The 19,409-nt window shown below is 39.1% G+C and overlaps 1 protein-coding gene across 2 annotated transcripts in view; it reads left to right on the top strand.

The window, feature by feature from the left end:
- ATP11C (ATPase phospholipid transporting 11C) overlaps window positions 1–9,320 on the top strand; it is a 225,721-nt gene extending 216,401 nt beyond the window's left edge. Inside the window, exons 29-30 of one of the 2 annotated variants that reach the window (XM_043974011.1) lie at window positions 2,300–2,390; window positions 6,440–9,320. In XM_043974011.1, coding sequence (XP_043829946.1) covers window positions 2,300–2,389 — 90 coding nt within the window. In that variant the 3' untranslated portion in view covers window position 2,390; window positions 6,440–9,320. The remainder of the gene's footprint in view (window positions 1–2,299; window positions 2,391–6,439) is intronic. The other variant, XM_043974013.1, reaches the window with a different exon arrangement.
- Window positions 9,321–19,409: the final 10,089 nt, after the last annotated feature.

The following is a 19,409-nucleotide window of genomic DNA, read 5'->3' as shown; positions in this document are numbered from 1 at the left end:
TGATTCAGTGGCTGCTTTAGTCTCAGCAGCAGCAGTGGGCTCTGAGGCATTGGGGATGCATCTGTCAGCACTCACTTAACCCAGAGAGATCTTCAGTGAATTCTAATCCCAATGCCATACAGCGCACTCATATGACCCTTAAACCATGCCAATAGCCAAGGTGGAAATGTGCCAGGTGATTTCAGAGGGTCATGGAAATTGAACATTGATTTAAGATCTGATCACTGCACCCCCATCCCCCACCCCATGTACACATCCACATCCACATATGCACCCACACATAGATGCACGTCCACATACATACACACTTGCATGCACACCCCTCCTCTCTCTACATTCTACCCCCCCCAGCAATGTCAATCCTAGATTGTTTATAACATCTCTCCCCACTGTATTCATTGCCTTCTTTACCTATTTTTTTATTTTATTTTTTCCATTCTGAAGTAATTATAATACCATCCCAACTTGGTTTATTTATGCATTCACTTTTCTCTTATTTCTAGGTGTTATTTTTTTTAACTGGAAATGGACGATTTTTTTTTCATGGGCCAGGCAAGGATATATGACCCAGAGTTGGGCTTGTGACTGGGAGTTTTGGTAAGGTTTGTCCTTTTCCTCCCAGACATGGGGATATTTGGTGGTGTGTAAGGTTCATGGCACAGGAAAGCAAAATCGGCATCAGGTTTTTGGAAGTATATTTAGGAAGTAGGTGCTGCTTTTGAGAAGGTGAAGGTTTGTCTGTTACCCAAGTTGCCAAGCTTACTCAGTGTGAAATCGATGTGTTACCACCATTAGTAATGAGGCAGAATCTGTTTTCTCAAGGAGAAATATGAAGAGGGAATGAAGTGTGGCCTTGTTAATGTGTAAAATAGCAAAGCTTTAAAATGTGTCATTATTAGGCTATATTGGTTGCAGGTGTTAACTTTCTCTACCTGATTTTTATTTACTTTAGTCTTTCATTAGCCATTGAGTGCATAAAATGGACTGGACCATCTTGACATTAAAATATGACTAAAAAGCAGCTTGGTGTATTGGCGTAAGCACTGGAATAAAAACCAGGTCATAGGCTCATAGATTCAGAGAGGGAGAGAGTATTAGAAATAATCTAGTCCAACCCCCTTATTTATTACAGATGAGGCCCACAGAAGTTGAGCAGTTTTGCTCGAAGTCACATAGGAAGCAAGTGGCAGAGTTGGGATTTGAACTCAGGTCTCTGGACTCTAAATCCAGGGCCCTTTCCACTCTCCTGCTGTCTTTCTGGTTCCAACTAGTTTATGGCTTTACCACTTGCTAGCTTGGTGACCTTGGATGAGTCACTTCCCTCTAAGGGCCTCCATTTCCTCCTGTAAAGTGAGTGGCTAAATGGTCCTTTTTAGGTCCAATATGCTGTTATTCTGAATCCGTTTCTAAAGTTGAATACTGACTTGGTTTTCTGTTCTTTATTGGGTAATGTTTGGAGAGGCTGACTTTTCTACGAAATCAAATAAAAGAATTCTCCTTTAAGACCCAGTGCAGTAAGGAGAAAAGTGGGCAGCTCTTTAACTAGGACTTCTTCTAGGGCTCCTCAGTGAACACTATAGCTGCTTGAGATGTTGTTAGGTTTGTCAAGTATGAATTCGGTCTGAGTTGTATTGATTTTGGTAAGTCTGGACCAGTTACCTTCCTCTGAACTAGTGGTTACTGAGTGATAGGTCTGTCATGTTGGGGTCACTCAACTGGAGAGAGGAGGCATTCCAGTGTAGATCATAGGTGAGAGGCTGTGGATGTGTGACCTGATGAGAGCATTGGGAATGAAAAGTATGTCTAAATGGGTGGATTTTGGACGAGAGTCTCCTCAGAAGTAAAGATGATTTTCATTCAGAAACAGGGGCATTTTTTCATACAATACAAATTGTCCCATGGTTCTGTGATCTCCTCAATTGGGAAGTTCCTTCCAATGACAGATCGCAACCCTTCCATGCCTGACCATCCTGGGTGGCTCTAGTCCATTTCTTATAAGGTCCCTACAGAAGGTCTGCCCAGTGTGCTGGGGGCCTTCCTCTGTGAATGGTGGGTTTTAGCTCAAAATATGGAGAAAAGGAATGTCACTCCACCTTCTTCCCAACCCTCAAAGGCCAGTGACCTATTTTCCATTTTCCAGCACTATCTTGGCTATAGGAAATAACTTTGTTTTCCAAGCTGATGTGTCATGTTGGGCTTAAAATTCTCAGAGTTGCTTTTGAAAAATGTTACATATTTACATTTCTTTGGTTTCTGCATTTCTCTTTTTCTTCCCACCCTTTGTGCATTTGTGACCAAGGTAACGCAACGCCTCCCCTCCTCAGGAGCATCTACTATCTTCATGCTTTCTCAAACTTCCAGCAATCACAGTTTCTCTTGGAGTGAATAAGGTGATTTATTTTCTTACTGTCTACAAACTGCCTCGCCTTCTGCTTTGCTTTGCATCTTTATTTTGTCCTCTTTATGGAAAAAAAAATGACTCCTTAGGGCTCATTTCCACCTCCACTATTGATGCATAGTATATTTTGTCATCTTTGAAAAGATCATGTGTTTCACCTTCTAAAATTGACAGCCTGGAGAGGAAGCAATTTACAAGAACTTGGGCTGTAAGTCACTTGAATGGCTGCTAGGTACACAGCAGGACTTGGAAATTTTTTCTCCCCCTCGAGAGCTAACTTGGTGTAGTGCAAAGAGTGCTGGACTTAAGAGTCAGAAGACTTGAATTTGGGTCCCATCTCTGCCATTCACTCACTGGGTGGCCTTGGGAAAGTGACTTCATTTCTATCAGCCTCAGTTGCTTCCTCTGTAAGATGAGGATGATTGTACTTGTCCTGTGTAGTTCACAGGACAATTATAAGGAAGCAGGAACTGGGCAAGGGCCTATTTATCAAGATGGCATCCTTTGCCCAGATTTTTACCTTGAGCACCCCATGTGGGTCTAACATAATGCACTAAATGCCAATGAAAAGGATGGTAAGGTTTATCAGCAACAATTTATGCTTACCATGTCCTTTGCCAGTGCTTTTTGCAGACACCCCAGTGTCAACTTCCACCATTAAAACCAGCTTAATGTTGAGTTTCCAAAAACCAAACAAGACTAGTTATTAAGCTATGAAAATGATTGTTGAGCTTAGTCCTTGGTATATTTGGTGGGAAATGTAGTACATGTTGGAAGTCTTTCACCGTGTGCCACCAGGTAGGTTGCAAGAACTTTAAATGCTCTTAAGTATTTTTGCCTCACCATTACAGAAAAATCTGAACTGTAGAAAAGCATCTGATTCATTATCAGCCAGACCTTCGGTCAGACCTCTACTTTTACGAACATTCTCAGATGAATCTAATGTATTGTAACAGGTACCTCCTCATACTAAAAAACTAGGATGGCTTTTCATGACAAACGTTAACCCCATTAAGAGGAAAAAAAATAAAATATTACTCCTTTGGTTTCTGCTGTCTATGTGATGCACTTTGTAGTCTTTGAGAAGCATAAAGATGCAGGCCTTGGAATACAGTGAGCCGTGTTTGATGGTTGAGCCTTGGAAAGCATAGGGGAGGAAATTCATTTAGCATTCAGTCATCACTTGCCATGTTCTCAGTACTGTCCAAGGTGCTGGGGAAACATTTAAAGAAAGCCCTTCCCCTCATGTAGCTTATATTCTACTGAGCCAATTTAACCAGGGAGATACATTTGTCATGGACTTTTCGCCATTAAACTGTGCTCATTCTGAATTTTTGTTGGTCCAGACATTTAATCTGCATTTATGAGGTGATTTGGAAAGTGGAAAAATGCGTATTCCAAGACCACATCTATAGAATAACAAATTAGTTTTAGCATCGCATGCTTGTTAGAATTAGGGGATTACCGATGTCCAGTGTGTCTGTACCTCCTTGTACTGTTGGTCCTGTCTCCAAAGGTATGTTAAACGTCTTTGTAAATTACTCATTCTAAAAATGTAGCCAGATTAACCATTTTTGCCTAAATATAGATTTCTGTGTTGGGGGGGAGGAGCTTGGGATTTTTTTTTTAACGTCAAGTTTTATTCAAGCTTCAAGTCTTTGTGGTAAAACCTTCCCAGCTATTCAAGGGGATATTCTAGTGGGTCCTTTTCTACAAAACCATATTGATTGGGCAACATCGGGCTGAAAGGCTTAGTCCATAATATTGGGGCAGAATGAGGAAATGCATGCTTTGCTACAAGCTCATCTTTTGAGTTTGTTCCCTTTACATCAAGGTACATAAACTCCCTGGGGAAAATACTTTGGGGGGCAGGGTTACGCATAGTGCATCCTAGTTCTGCCTGTATATTCATGTTCATCTCATTACTGAACTCTCCCCTTGCCTGCTTGTCAATGGGGAAATGACTCCTGGTGGGTTGGGAGGTAGCCATCTATATATATACAGAGTATTGAAACAAAATCTGACTGTTACTTTTTTCCCCCTGAATAAAACTGCCGGGCCATTTTGAGGATGGTATTTGAAAATCAACCTTGTAATTTAGGATGTACTAAGGAAAAAAGGGGGCCAGGGGTCAGAAGTCCCACTTCAAATCTCAGCTTCTCTATTTAGCTAATGTAACCTTGGACACAATTTCTTCCTTGGGCCCTTAAAAGGATCACATCATATCAACAATTCAATTAAACAAGTATTTTTTAAAATGAAGAGGCCCTGTCCTTGATGGGGTTATATTCTGCTGGTCATAGCTATGAAAATTTCTAAAGAGTGACATTACCACAGGCAGATTTCCTTTTCCCTTCGTGAATCACACTATGTTAGCACTGAACCTGGATAACCTTGCGTAAGTGACTTCCCCTCCCTGAGCTGTAGTTTCTTCCTTTGTGAAATGAGGGGGTTGGTTGAAGGGCCCTTCCAGCTCTAAGTCCTATGAACTGAATGGTTCAACGTCCCCTCATTTTACAGAGGAGGAAACTGAGTCCCAGGGATGGAAACAGGCTCATCTCAAGTCATGTAGGCAATAAATGGCAAGAGCTAGAACCAAACCCTGGGTCTCCCAACTCCCAGCCCAGCATTCTTCCCACTGTGCCAATCTTGTTCTTTGAGTCAGATGGTAGTCTACCCTCTGTTGTCCATTAATCTCTGTCGTCTGCTGCTTTATTGGGGGGAGCAGACAGTTTCATTTGGCCCAAGTGCTGCTCTGGGCCTCCTTTATCTTTTTGAAATGACTTAGCCACTGATTAGTTTTCCTTAGTAAATGAATTGGCTTCCCTATCCTCCTGACAGGTACTCATTGGCAGCTGGTAGTTTTTTCTCCCCTCTGGGATAGACTTGTCCTGTATTGTTTTTATTTAAGGCTATATCCCCCATATAGCTTCTTGGACCTTAATTTCCAGGTTGGGTGTTGAGACTGCATAAGTAACCCAGACTTAGGCTGCTCTGGGATTTACTCTTCCATTTGTATCCTGCTAGAATGAGAATGGATGAGTTGTTGTAGTCTTTTTTTGTTTGTTTTGTTTCATCTTTGCAAAAGTTAATGTGCTTGCCTTCTCTAGAAAGAGTGGTAACATGATGGTGAAAGAGCACTGGATTTGATGTCAGAAGACTTGAGTTCAAATCCCATCTCTGCTATTTATTCTCTGTGTGATCTTGGGCAAGTCACTTCACTGGGCCTCAGTTTCTTCTTCTGTAAAATGACCCAGTTGAACTAGATGACCTCTAAAGTCCCAGCATGCTCAAAATCTATGATCTCTGCCCTAGATTGAAGAGCTACCTCAGTCCCTTCCCAACTGTCTGACCTTAGGCAAGCTCCTTCCCCTCTTTGACTATATTTTCATCTTTCCTCTTCAAAAATGATAAAGAATCACAACATTTGAAGTTCACTGGATTATAAGTTTAGATCTAGCCATTAGGATCCTAGATCTTGAGCCAAATGGAACCTCAAAGGTCATCTAATCCAAGCCCCTCATTTTACATGAGAAATAACTGGGGCCCTGAGGGGAGGTGACTTGCCCAAGGTCACACCTAGGATCATAGGTCTAGAGCTGGAAGGAACCTCTGAGTCCATCCAGTCCATCCCAAACCCTTCATTTTACAGAGGAGGAAGCTGAGGCCCAGCCAAGGGAAGTGACTTGCCCAGGTCCACACAGATAGTAAGTGGCAGATCCCGGATTCTAACCCAGGTGCTCTGACTCCAGATCCACCCCGCCTTTCTTGGGTCAAAATTGTTAGGCAAACCCTGGAGCAGCCCAAGAGCAAAGTAAGTCTGAAGCTACTCAATCGTGAATGACAGAGGGTTTATTGTCTTTGCTTTTCCTCTTTTTCTTTTTTTATGTGAATAAAACTTGGCACTTTCTTAAGGCAGTACCGTAAATATCTTCACAAAATGTTCTATTTGATTGACTTTTCCAACATGCCTACAAGTCGGCTACATGGGTTCATTCAAGTGGACCTTTGAAATAAGTGTGTCTTTTGAAAAATTTTCAGGACTCGAATCTGGAGCTGCCTATGTTAGTGTCCTACAAGACTATTGGCAATGGTTACGTCTAAGACAAGAGGCTGGAAGAGGCTGCTGCAAAAAATGTTATCATCTCAGGATACTTGAAATGCTACAACTTGAACTCATGCCTGTTTTCACTTCTGGGGCCCAGGAGAAAGGTCCTCTGTGAACCAAATGACTTTAAATCCTTAAATGATAACACCATTATTGTAAGCAGTCTTGCTCCCCTGAAGTGTCATGGGGGGGGGTGGGGGAGGTATCACTAGGGCAAAAAACCTTGAAAGTCTAAGAAATGCATACCATTGTGAGTAGCTAAAATTCGATTGTAACTCAACAAATATTTTAATACAAATGACAAAATGGGTGCTTAAAAACAAACAAACAAAAATCCTTAACTCAAGCACTGAGTTAAAGAACATGGAATTTAAATGCTGTAATGTAGGGATCATGTAATGAGAATGAATGCATTTTGCTGACATTACTTTTTTGCCTGGCAAAAGAAATAGCCTTGTCTCAATCACTCGTTTTTGTTTTTTCCTGCTGAATGAGATAAATATTTAAGTCATCAAACTCCACCAAAAGTAGTATATGAAAAGGTTGGAGTAAATGTTTTTCATTGTGAAATGTGTTGATTGCAAACCCCCCTCTGTGTATTGGGGGAGCTGTTAAGTGTTCTCTGTTTGCTCATATGCCAAATTGTGTCCTGCTCTGACAAACTCGCTGGAAAAACATATATGTCAAACACCTCTGTGGAGAGAAGGTTAGCAGCAGATAATTCTTCCGAAGGAGAAAACTTGGTCTTTGCCTTTTTTATGTTCTGCTAATCAAACACCACTCTGAGTGATTTTATTAGATTTCCAAATGCTCCATCACTGTTTCATATCACATCAGGTTCTTCAAAGTCATTTTGAAGCAAACAGAACCCAAGTCATTGCTATGGACATGAGAGAGGAAGGTGGGTAAAAACTATATTTGCACAAAAATTCAATGTAATCATAACATTGTATGTTTTATGTTGAGAAGGAAGACGTTAATGACGTCTGTTAGATACCTGCTGTCTGTGAATTAATGTCACACTAAGATTGCTGCTCAACCCCTGAGACCATGACAAGGGTCACCATGAATAAATGCCTTTCTCCCCTCTCTCCTCTGGCTCAAGTCATGGTAGACCTCAGTTCCGTTGGCCTATATGGAAGATGTAGCCCCTATCTATAAAAAGTTAATAGAAAACATGGAAATAAATGAGAACTATATACACTTTGTTTTTTTTTTAACCAACCAACCAAATATGTATATATATATTTTTATAAAGGTGATTACATTTGATTTTTAAATTGAAACAGTCTTTTAGAAATATTTTCATGTCAGTTTCCAATTCTGTTTGATTTGCCATCTGGCGTACCTATTATTGTTTGTAATGTCTTGTATCTTGGTTTAAAAATCTGATTGGTGCAATTTCTATTGATACATTTAACACGGTTTCTTCTATCTTTTTTTTTGTCCATGTTTATGTGGAGTCTTTTGTAAATGCTAGGACTGGTGCAATTTTGGTTATTGGACCCCATTCCAGTCTTGACTGCTTATTTTTTCCTATTTTCCTAGGTGCTCATTCATCAGTGTTACATTTGTATATTTTGTCAGGTATAGTGCAATGCCTACCAAAATGTGCTACAAACAGAATCAGAAATGTTAAAATGAAGGGAAAATGTTCTTTGGGGTTTGATTTTGCTCTTCTTGTGTTGGAGAAGAGAAAGCAAGCACCTTCTAAGGCCAGTGGATATAATGAAGAGATATGGATCTGGAGTCAAGAGTACCTTAGTTAGAATCTGAGCTCTGCCACTTACTATCTGGGTGACTTTGGGCAAGTCCCTTTCCCTCTCTGATCCTGAGTTTACTTCTTTGTAGAGTGACAAAAATGGATTAGATAGCCTCAAAAATCCTTTCTAACTCAAATCTCCCATCATATGAACTGTGGACACTGTGAATACATAACAGAGGAGAATGGAAGATTTCTTAAGTGCAAAATTGTTGTAGATATTTATGCCAGTGTGGTTAAATTAAAAAAAAATAAACAAATCTAGAATACATCTCTATTTCTAGGGGCTTCAAGCAAGAATTTCAAGTCCCATTTTGAAAGTAAAAGAAAAGAAAGTTTGAAGCCCGACTGCTGCCATAGATTATAGTCATGCATTCATTCAAACATTATTTACTATGTGCAAGGCACATATCATTTGTCATGTTGTATCGCAACATACAGTCGGGCATGGCAATGGATCTACCATTGTGCATGTCTGTTGTAGGCATCTGTCATTTTCATTTTTTGCATATTTTATTAATGAATCAAAAGAGCCCAGCATAGGGTCACTGCTGGGGGGTAAGGGAGGCAAAAAATATGGGAAGAATGCTGTCTAGTGATGCTAGTAATAGTTTGCAGCTCTTTAGCCATTCTATTTAAGCCATGCTGGCAGGAAGGGAAAGACATGATGGGATGTGCTACCCTGTGTTTGCATTTGGAATGATCCAAAGTAGAATTTTCATGTCAAGTTGTTCAGAATTGGTCTCCAAAGAAGGAAGATGGGATACACTGAGTGAAGACTATGTGTTCCTTCGATACCAACTACATTCACACCAGCGAGATGTAAAACTGCAAAAATCCTCAAGGTGCTTAGCTGTGGAATAGGCTGCTCCTGTGCCCATATTGTATATCGATGTGTAAGTCTTGTGCATTGTGCAGCTTGCAAAGGTGGAACTTCGATATCATGGGTTTTTTTTTTCCACCTAAGCAATTTTATACATTCACATGGTGGCTTTCTATAACAGAGATTGAATGTGAATGCTACTTTTTATGAATGCAAATCGTCTTTTTCATTACCAAAATTTTCGTTTGATGTAATCAATAAACTTTGGTATGATCTCATTAACTTCTTCGCCTGGTTGTTGTTTTTTTTAAAGATGCCAGATTGGCAGTGGAATTGTTTGGAAGCTTAATTAAGTTTCAGCTGTTTGGAGAGAGGGGAAATAAGATATTTTTTTATTCCCCTGCAAAGTGCAACATATAGCTGATAAATGATGATGATGATACAGGAAGAAGTCTGTATTGTCCCTGATAGCCTACTACTGAAGTTGTCCTGAAAACATTTTCAGCTAGCCAACAGAAAATGAGCCTGTTTGTTTGGTTACCTGCCCCCCCCCACCCCCTACTCCTTGCCCAATCCAGTCATTTTATCCAGCTGTGTGAAATATTACCAGATACTAAACATAAAAGAATAGCAGGATAGTGAATTGTCCTGGGATGATTTCTATATGCACTCCATGGAACACGAAGAAGAGAAGCATAAAATAATAACTCCCCACTCCATATAGATCTGCATGATGCTCTTAGGTTTGAAAAGCCCTTTACATCTATGATCTAATTAATTATTACCAATACATTTTGCAAAGGGTTTTATATGCATGGTCTTACTTAACACCAAAAACAATAGCAGCTCACGTTCAGATAGTGTTTTGTGATTTGCAAAGGGTAATTTGCATGATACATAATCTCATTAATTCTCAATAATAACAGACACTTAAATTGCACTTTAAGTTTTACAAAGTGTTTTCCATGCATGATCTTCTTTAGCAACAAACATAATAGTGGGCATTCATATAAGCACTTTTAGGATTTGCAAAGAACACTTTATATATATTATCTCATTTGCTCCTCATAACAAACCTGTGTGAGGTAGGTGCTATTATTCAATTTTATAGGTGAGGAAACTGAGGCTCATAGAAATGAAGCTCCCTCAGGTTCATGCAGATAATTGTCTGAGGCAGAATGTCAACTGGTCTTCTTGGGTCTAAGCTCAGTGCTCTTTTTTTCTATATAAATATTTTATGATTTTCTAGGTACATTTAGAGATAGTTTTCAACATTTGTTTTATAAGATTTCTAGTTTCACATTTTTCTCCCTCCCTCCGCCCTCCCCAAGACAGCAAGTAATCTGATATAGGTTATATATGTACAATCACATTAAACATATTTCTGCATTAGTCATGTTATGAGAGAAGAATCAGAGCAAAAAGGAAAAACAAAAACAAAAAAACAATAGAAATAGTATGGTTCGATCTGCATCTAGATTCCACAGTTCTTTTTTTTTCTGGATTTGGAGAGCATTTTCCATCATGAGTTCTTTGGAACTATCTTGGACCATTGTATTGCTGAGAAGAATCAAGTCTATCATAGCTGATCAACATATAATGTTATTGATACTGTGTATAATGTTCTCCTGGTTCTGCTCATCTAGCTCATCAATTCATGCAAGTCCTTCTAGGTTTCTCTGAACTACTCTCATCGTTTCTTACATCACAATAGAATTCCATTACATTCATATTCTACAACTTGTTCAGCCATTCCCCAATTGATGGGCAACCCCTCAATTTTCAATTCCTTGCCACCACAAAAAGAGCAGCTATAAATATTTTGTACATGTGGGTCCTTTTCCGTTTTTTATGTCATATACCATTACTTTGAAATACATGGTTTTTGTTATTTCGTATAAACTATACTTCCCATGTTAACACAATGGCCATTATTGTGAATCTAGGTCTAAGATCAGAATCATTACAACTTCTCTGAGCATACAGGTATCACTCTGGCCCTGGGAATGTGCCCAACACTTAATGCCAGGCAGAGAAGACTCATGTGCAGAGGGAAACACCACCTGGGCCAAGTTGAGATTGTGTCAAGTCCCCCCCTTTGTCTAGAGACCCTGCTTAAACCGAAACACCCCCCCCCCCCAAGAGAAAGTTTCTCAACACTAACAAGTTCCATCTGTTTAGTACAGACCCGTAGCACAGGCTGTCACATCCATAGAGGTGGGGGTATTTGGTGGGCCAGGAAAACTATGGGGAACAGTTGTGACTCTTTAGGTTCACTCACCTAGAGAATAATTTAATCTCCAGATACCTCAGTATAACCTATGCTATTAAGCTAACACTGGGCATGTGTCATGTATCAGATTGGGAGGATCCTTTGAACCTAGGAGCATGTCATCCGTTAGATAATAGGGAGAAGGGGAAGAAATGTGTGATAAATTGATATGGGGACATTAGATAAGAGGCAACCATGTGGGAACGCAGAGGACTAGGCTTTAGGGGACCCGGCCTCAAGGACTACTTTTGGAAGGAGTTAGCCATGCGACCCTGGGTGGATCATTTAAACTCTCTGGACCTCAGTTTCCCCCCTAAAGGAAAGAAGGTTGAACTACACTAGGTATGAGGTTCCAGCTCTGACAATATAAGACTACAGCATGAAAATTAGCTCACTCTTAAGTAGGCCTGATTTTTAGTTGGAGGCAATATAGCTTAGTGGCTAGAGTACTGGCTTTCCAGTCAAGAAGTTTCTCATTTTGATGCCTTGACCTTTGACACCATCTGCTCATAACCCAGAGTAAGTTGTATGATATCTATGTGCCTTGGGCAGCTGTTTAGGGCTTGTTGATTAACTGTAGATGAGGTTTCCTATTCTGGGTTCCATAAACTTTTTTTTTAACTAATATTTTTCTCTAATTACAATAAAAAATTTTGACTATTTTTTAAAGTTTTGAGTTCTAAATTCTACCCCTCCCTCCATCCCTGAGACAGCAAGCTATCTGATATAGGTTATACATATGAAATCATGTAAAAAATTTCCATATTAGTTATTTTGTGCAAGAAGAGTCAAATAGGGGCAGCTAGGTGGCACAGTGGATAGAGCACTGGTCCTGGATTCTGGAGAACCTGAGTTCAAATCCAACCTAAGACACTTGACACTTAACTAGCTGTGTGACCCTGGGCAAGTCATTTAACCCTCATTGCCCTGCAAAAAAAAAAAAAAGAGAAAAAAAAGGAAAATAGTATGCTTCAGTCTGTATTCAGACAATATCAATTCTTTCTCTGGAGGTGGATAGCATTTTTTTGTAATAAAACATTTTTATTTATAGTTTTGGGTTCCAATTTTTCTCCCTCTTTCCCACCCTCCCTGAGGCCACAAATAATCAGATATGGGTTATACATGTATGATTATGTAAGGCATTATCATATTTGTCATTTTGTACAAGAAAACTTGCTTAAAAGAAAGAGATGAAAGAAAACATAAAATAGCATGCTTCAATCTGTTCCATTAATATCAGTGCTTTCTTTGGAGGTATATAGTATGTTTCATCAATTGTCCTTTGGGATTGTCTTAGATCATTGCATTGTTGAGAATGGACAAGTCATTCACAGTTCTTCATCAAATAATATTGCTGTCTCTGTGCACAATGTTCTTTTGGTTCTGCTCACTTCATTTTACATAATTTCATACATGTCTTTCCAGGCCTTTCAGAAATCATCCTGCTTGTCATTTCTTATAGCACAATAATATTCCATCACCATTATATACCACAGCTTGTTTAGCCATTCTCCAACTGACTGGCATTCCTTTGATTTCCAGTTCTTAGCCACCACAGAAAAAGAGCTGCTATCGATATTTTTGTACAAATACGTATTTTTCTCTTTTGTGGGATGTCTTTGGGATATAAAGCTAGCAATGGTATTGCTGGATCACAGGGTATATGCCCTTCGGCATGGTTCTAAATTGCTCTCCAGAATGGTTGGATCTTTTCACAACTCCACCAACGGTGGATTAGAGTCCCAGCTTTCCCGCATCCCCTCCAAGAGTGGATAGCATTTTCATCATGATTCCTTTGGGATTGAATTGGATCATTGTACCGCTAAGAATAGCTGCATCATTCCCAGTTGATCGTGGTACAATGTTGCTGTTATTATGTACAATGTTCTCCTGGTTCTGCTTGCTCTACTTTGTTCAAGTTTTTCTGAAATCCTCTTGCTTCTCATTTCTTACAGCACAATAATTCCATTACCATAACATATCACAGCTTGTTCAGCCATTCCCCAATGGATGGGCATCCCCGCAATTTCCAATTCTTAGCCACCTCAAAAAGAGCTGCTAGAAATATTTTTGTACAAATAGCTTCTTTTCCCCTTTCTTATGATCTCTTTGGGACACAGACCTAGCAGCAGTATTGCCAGATCAAGGGATATGCACAGTTTGATAGCCCTTTGGGCATACATGAACTTAGTTTTTTAAAAAATATATATTTTGGGGCGGCTAGGTGGCGCAGTGGATAAAGCACCGGCCCTGGATTCAGGAGTACCTGAGTTCAAATCCGGCCTCTTGACACTTGACACTTGACACTTACTAGCTGTGTGACCCTGGGCAAGTCACTTAACCCCCATTGTCCCGCAAAAAAATAGATAGATAGATAGATAGATAGATAGATAGATAGATAGATAGATAGATAGATAGATAGATAGATAGATAGATAGATAGATATAGACAACTATTTCAATATCATTGGGTTTTTTCAATCTTCTGTATTTTATTTTATACATTTAAAAACATTGTTCTGAGGAGTCCACAGGTTTTACCAGGGGACAAAGGGACCTACAACCCCAAAGAGGCTAAGAACTCTTACCCTAGATGGTCTATGATCTGTACTAATAGAAGCTATTCAAGAAAAACATCTTTCAGATATTTGATACTTTGTCCCCAATCCTCCAGTAAAAGTCTGATCTGATGGATGACTATGGATACAGAGGTGATCCTGGATTCCCCCAGTGGAGTGTAGGCTTTGGCAGGTTACCAAGTTGGGAAGGCTTTGAGTACAGACCTGTCAACAAGCTATGTGGCTTTGTCACCTGAAGAACAGCTTGTCTAAGCTCAGAGATGCTCATCTCCAGAGGGCTGGACATCAGCTGATGAATCTTCTCCTGAGGATTCATGAAGATGGTTTAGGAAGGTAGAGAGAGGTTGTGAGCCCAAATAAAGTCAGGGGTTTTTTTTAAGTCAGTTTTTAAAAATACAAACCCCATGAGGCAGGTATTGAAAATAATACTGGTAATGTAAAATAGGACCCCTATTTTACAATTTATGAGATCATTAGATTTGGAGGTTTTAGAGCTGGAAGGCACCTCAGGGGTCACCAAATCCAACTCCCTTTTTACAGATGAGGAAACTGAGGCAGAAAGAGGTCAAGTGACTCACACAAGATCACATATAGGACCATAAGATCATAGGTTTAGAGCAAAAAGTCACCTTAGAGACCATGTAATCTGTCTCATTTTTTTGTTTGTTTGTTTTTTTTAGTGAGGCAATTGGGGTTAAGTGACTTGCCCAGGGTCACACAGCTAGTAAGTGTTAAGTGTCTGAGGCCAGATTTGAACTCAGGTCCTCCTGACTCCAGGGCCGGTGCTCTATCCACTGCGCCATCTAGCTGCCCCTGTCTCATTTTTACAGATGAAGAAATTGAGACAGAGGGAGGTTAAGCTTAGAAAAATATAACTCCATGCCCCATCCAAAATGTATATCTACGGGAGGCAGCTAGGTGGTGCAGTGGATAAAGCACCAGCCCTAGATTCGGGAGTACCTGAGTTCAAATCTGGCCTCAGACACTTGACACTTACTAGCTGTGTGACCCTGAGCAAGTCACTTAACCCTCATTGCCCTGCAAAAAAGCCCCAAACAAAAACAAAACAAAACCAAAAATGTATATCTACTATATACATATACCATCAAGGACAGTAAAAGAAGAAAAGCATATTTGTTGTATACCTCCCCTACTCCAGTTGTAAACTACATTCAGATGAGTAACATAGGTTTTAAAACCCAGGCAAGCAAACAAGAAACAAACATGTATCAAGCACTTAAATAAAGGAAGGCTTTCCTGGACTCCTCCCCCAAATGGAGGCCTTTAAGAAGAGCTCACCAAGGAGAGAAGGAGGCTGGCTTTAGAAAAGGACATTATACCAGGTGAGAAGGTAAGGTGAATTATGGAAATTCCGGAGAGTAATAAGCAGAACCCAGAGGGGAAATAATTGCATGTGAATTCATATCCCAGTTTCTCTGATGTGTAAATCTCTTTTTTTTCTTTTTTTTTTTTTAAGTGAGGCAATTGGGGTTAAGTGACCTGCCCAGGGTCACACAGCTAGTAAGTGTTAAGTGTCTGAGAATGGATTTGAACTCAGGTCCTCCTGACTCCAGATTGCTGGACTCCTACCTAGTACGTGTTCAGGAGATTTTTAAAAATATAATTATATCTTTTGTTTTTACATCATCCCTATTTTTGAATACATCTTTTAGGCTCCCTCCTTCCACCCTGCCCAGTGAGTCAGCCCTTGCAACAAAGAATTTAAAAAAATAGCAAGTGAACAAAACAAATCAAAAAAACCAAGTGTATGCCCTTTTCACTAGATCAAGCCATCTCTTGAACATGGATACGGGAACAATTAAAGCAGGAGAGATGCATTGACAATGCACAAAACACAATCAAAAGACTGAAAAAAATAAAAGAAAATGTGAACTGTCTCATTGGACAAAGAACTGATCTGGTAGGTAGATGCAAGAGAGATAATTTAAGAATTATTGGAGTGTCTGGCAGCTATGATAAAAAAAAAAGAGCCCAGACATCATCTTTCAAGAACTTATCAGGGAACACTGCCCTGATATTCTAGAACCAGTAAAACAGAAATCGAAAGAATCAGTCAATCACTTTCTAAAATAGATCCCAAATGAAAACTCCCAGGAATATTTTAGCCAAATTCAAGAGTTTCCAGGTCAAGGAGAAAATATTTCAAGCAGCCAGAAAGGAATAACTCAAATATCATGAAGCCACAGTCAGGATCACCCAAGATTTAGCAGCTTCCATATTAAAGAATTAGAGGACTTAGAATATGATATTATAGAGGTTAAAGGAGCTAGGATTACAACCAAGAACCACCTAATGTGATGAAATAATGAGATTTAGCAGATACTCAAAGACCCACCTGGAGATTAATCTAGACTGATTGACTCAAGTGAGAGTGATTAACTGCTGATTAGCCTACTTCCAGTTAACTGGATTGTAATCACACCTTGAGAACACCTTCAGAACCAATGGATTTGGATGACGCCAACCAATCAGCTTGAAGCAGTGTGTAAGGACCGCCTCTGTTCCAGACCTATAAAAAGCTTCCACAATCAGTTTGCTGGAGAGAGTTTGATTGAAGCAGGCTTGTGGCAGAGGACTTGAGGAAGAACCAGACCAGGCTGGAACTCTAGGTTAAATAGGCTTTTTTTCTTAACTTTCTGAACTCCATAGGAATATCTGTATGCTTTAATAAATGTTTAATGCCCAAGGACTGGTGCTAAAGCTTCTAATTTAAGGCAACCACAATTCAGATTTTAAACATCACAGTTTGCCGACCACGAAGGGACTGCTGAACCCCTCAACCTTCTGATCTTCACATTAGGTAAGAAATTTTATGTTTGTAAGTATGTTAATGCTTCATTTTTGTGGACTTTCTGTTTTGATTTATCTTTATCTGCTTTTGCCTTTAACTAATAACTTTATAAAGCATTGGTATTATGAAAGAGAAAATAAAGGGGTTGAAGAAAAACAAGAGAAACTTTATCATCATCATATTTCAAGAATCTGCTTCTATTGCCATAAACTGGCACATATTTTGCCGAAATGCAGAAGTAGATAGCAAGATATTAATATGAGATTTTAGATATCGAAATCAAAAATGCTCTAAATTCACTCAGAGAAATAATGTCAGTTCAAATGTTACATAAAGGTTTCCTTTTTATGCCATCGTATCTACATTTTGAAATTAATAGTATGAGTTTTCATAGAGATTTTCATTCTTTTAAGATTGTGTTTTGTTTTTCCAACTGATTATTTGATCAAATTATATAAAGTATTTCCTTGGCAAATTGATTACTATGACAAGTGTAAATTAATTCTAGAAATACTATTTTTGCAAAAAAAATTATTTGGAATCATTGTACATTGTAACTTATATTCTGACTCAAAGCAAATTCACAGTTTTTGTGATCATTTCACATATTTTGCTATCATTATTATCCTCAAATTTTTAAATCCATATGAGACTTGGATTATGGGAATTTACCATTTAAGACATTAATTGCCTTTACCCATGAGAGGAATACATACAAGAGCAGGCATTGAACTCTCACAGAAGGGGAGACACTTATGAAGTCCAGGTACTGCACAGATGGCTGGAAGTTTTCATCCCACCCATCTCATTCTACACCTGGCTTCTATTCCCCTACAATATGCCTGATGCCATGGATGTCTCAATCCCATGCATCTGATTAAGCCTGACTCAGTTTCCTCCCATATGTTCGGTGGCATGGACGTATATCCCACCCACCTATTTTAAGCCTGGCATACTGCATGTGCTGTATATATTGCTCAATGGTAATCCCCATAATTATCTCAGATGTCATGATAAATACATTGTTGGATTTGGCCTTGACATCTGTTACCAATTATATTAGATTTAAAAATTTCTCATAATGGCATGAGGATAATTAGGCAGATGATACAAAAGGTGACAAAATGAAGATTTTAAAAAATTCTTGTCTTTTCAATTCCTGTTTTTAAGAACTTTCATTGTTTGATTTGATTACTGGCAAAGCTATTTTTTACTGTTTCATCAAGGAACACCTATTCCTAGAAGAAACAAAGGGGGGATGTGATGAAATAATGAGATTTAGCAGATACTCAAAGACCCACCTGGAGATTAATCTAGACTGATTGACTCAAGTGAGAGTGATTAACTGCTGATTAGCCTACTTCCAGTTAACTGGATTGTAATCACACCTTGAGAACACCTTCAGAACCAATGGATTTGGATGACGCCAACCAATCAGCTTGAAGCAGTGTGTAAGGACCGCCTCTGTTCCAGACCTATAAAAAGCTTCCACAATCAGTTTGCTGGAGAGAGTTTGATTGAAGCAGGCTTGTGGCAGAGGACTTGAGGAAGAACCAGACCAGGCTGGAACTCTAGGTTAAATAGGCTTTTTTTCTTAACTTTCTGAACTCCATAGGAATATCTGTATGCTTTAATAAATGTTTAATGCCCAAGGACTGGTGCTAAAGCTTCTAATTTAAGGCAACCACAATTCAGATTTTAAACATCACACTACCCAATAAAACTGAGTATAATCCTTCAGGGGGAAAATGGATATTCAGTGAAAGAGAGGACTTTCAAGTATTCCTGATGAAAAGACCAGAGTTGAACAGAAAATTTGACTTTCAAATACAAGACTCAAGAGAAGCACAAAAAGGTAAGCAGGAAAGAGAAATCATAAGGGATTCAATAAGGCTAAGTTGTTTATATTCTTACATGGAAGATAATACTTGTAACTCCTAAGAACATCATCACTATTAGGGCAGTTAGAAGGAGTATACATAGACAGGGAGCACAGGTGTGAGTTGACTATGGTGGGATGGTATCAAAAAAAATAAATTAAGGTGAGAAAGAGAGATACACTAGGAGAAAGGGGAAAGGACAGGTAGAATGCGGTATATTATCTAATCTAAAGTAGGTACAAAAGAACTTTTACAGTGGAGGGGAAGATGGGGGAGCACTCAACTCTTACTCTCATTGGAATTGGCTCAAAGAGGGAATAAAATGCACATTCAGCTGGGTATAGAAATCTATATTACCCTACAGGAAAGTAGGAGGGGAAGACGTGGGGGCTGATAGAAGGAAGGACAGATTGGAGAGATAGTAGTCAGAAGGAAAACAATTTTGCAGATGGACAGGGTAAAAGGAGATAGAGATTAGGATAAACAGAGGAAAATGGATGGAAGAAATACACAGTAATAATAGCTGTAATACTTTTTACAGCAAGTTTCTCTGATAACAGCCTCATTTCTCAAATATATAGAGAGAACTGAGTCAAATTTATAAAAATAAGAGCTATATTTCCTAATTGATAAATGGCCAAAGGATATAAACAGGCTGTTTTCAGACAAAGTAATTAAAGGTATCTATCATATGAAAAAATGCCCTAAATCACTATTGATTGGAGAAATGCAAATGAAAAGAACTCTGAGGTACCACCTCATACCTATCAGATTGG

The sequence above is a fragment of the Dromiciops gliroides genome, chromosome X (genome assembly GCF_019393635.1).
Source record: "Dromiciops gliroides isolate mDroGli1 chromosome X, mDroGli1.pri, whole genome shotgun sequence".
In the NCBI taxonomy this organism is placed as follows: domain Eukaryota; kingdom Metazoa; phylum Chordata; class Mammalia; order Microbiotheria; family Microbiotheriidae; genus Dromiciops; species Dromiciops gliroides.
This window is presented reverse-complemented; position numbering and strand designations above follow the sequence as displayed.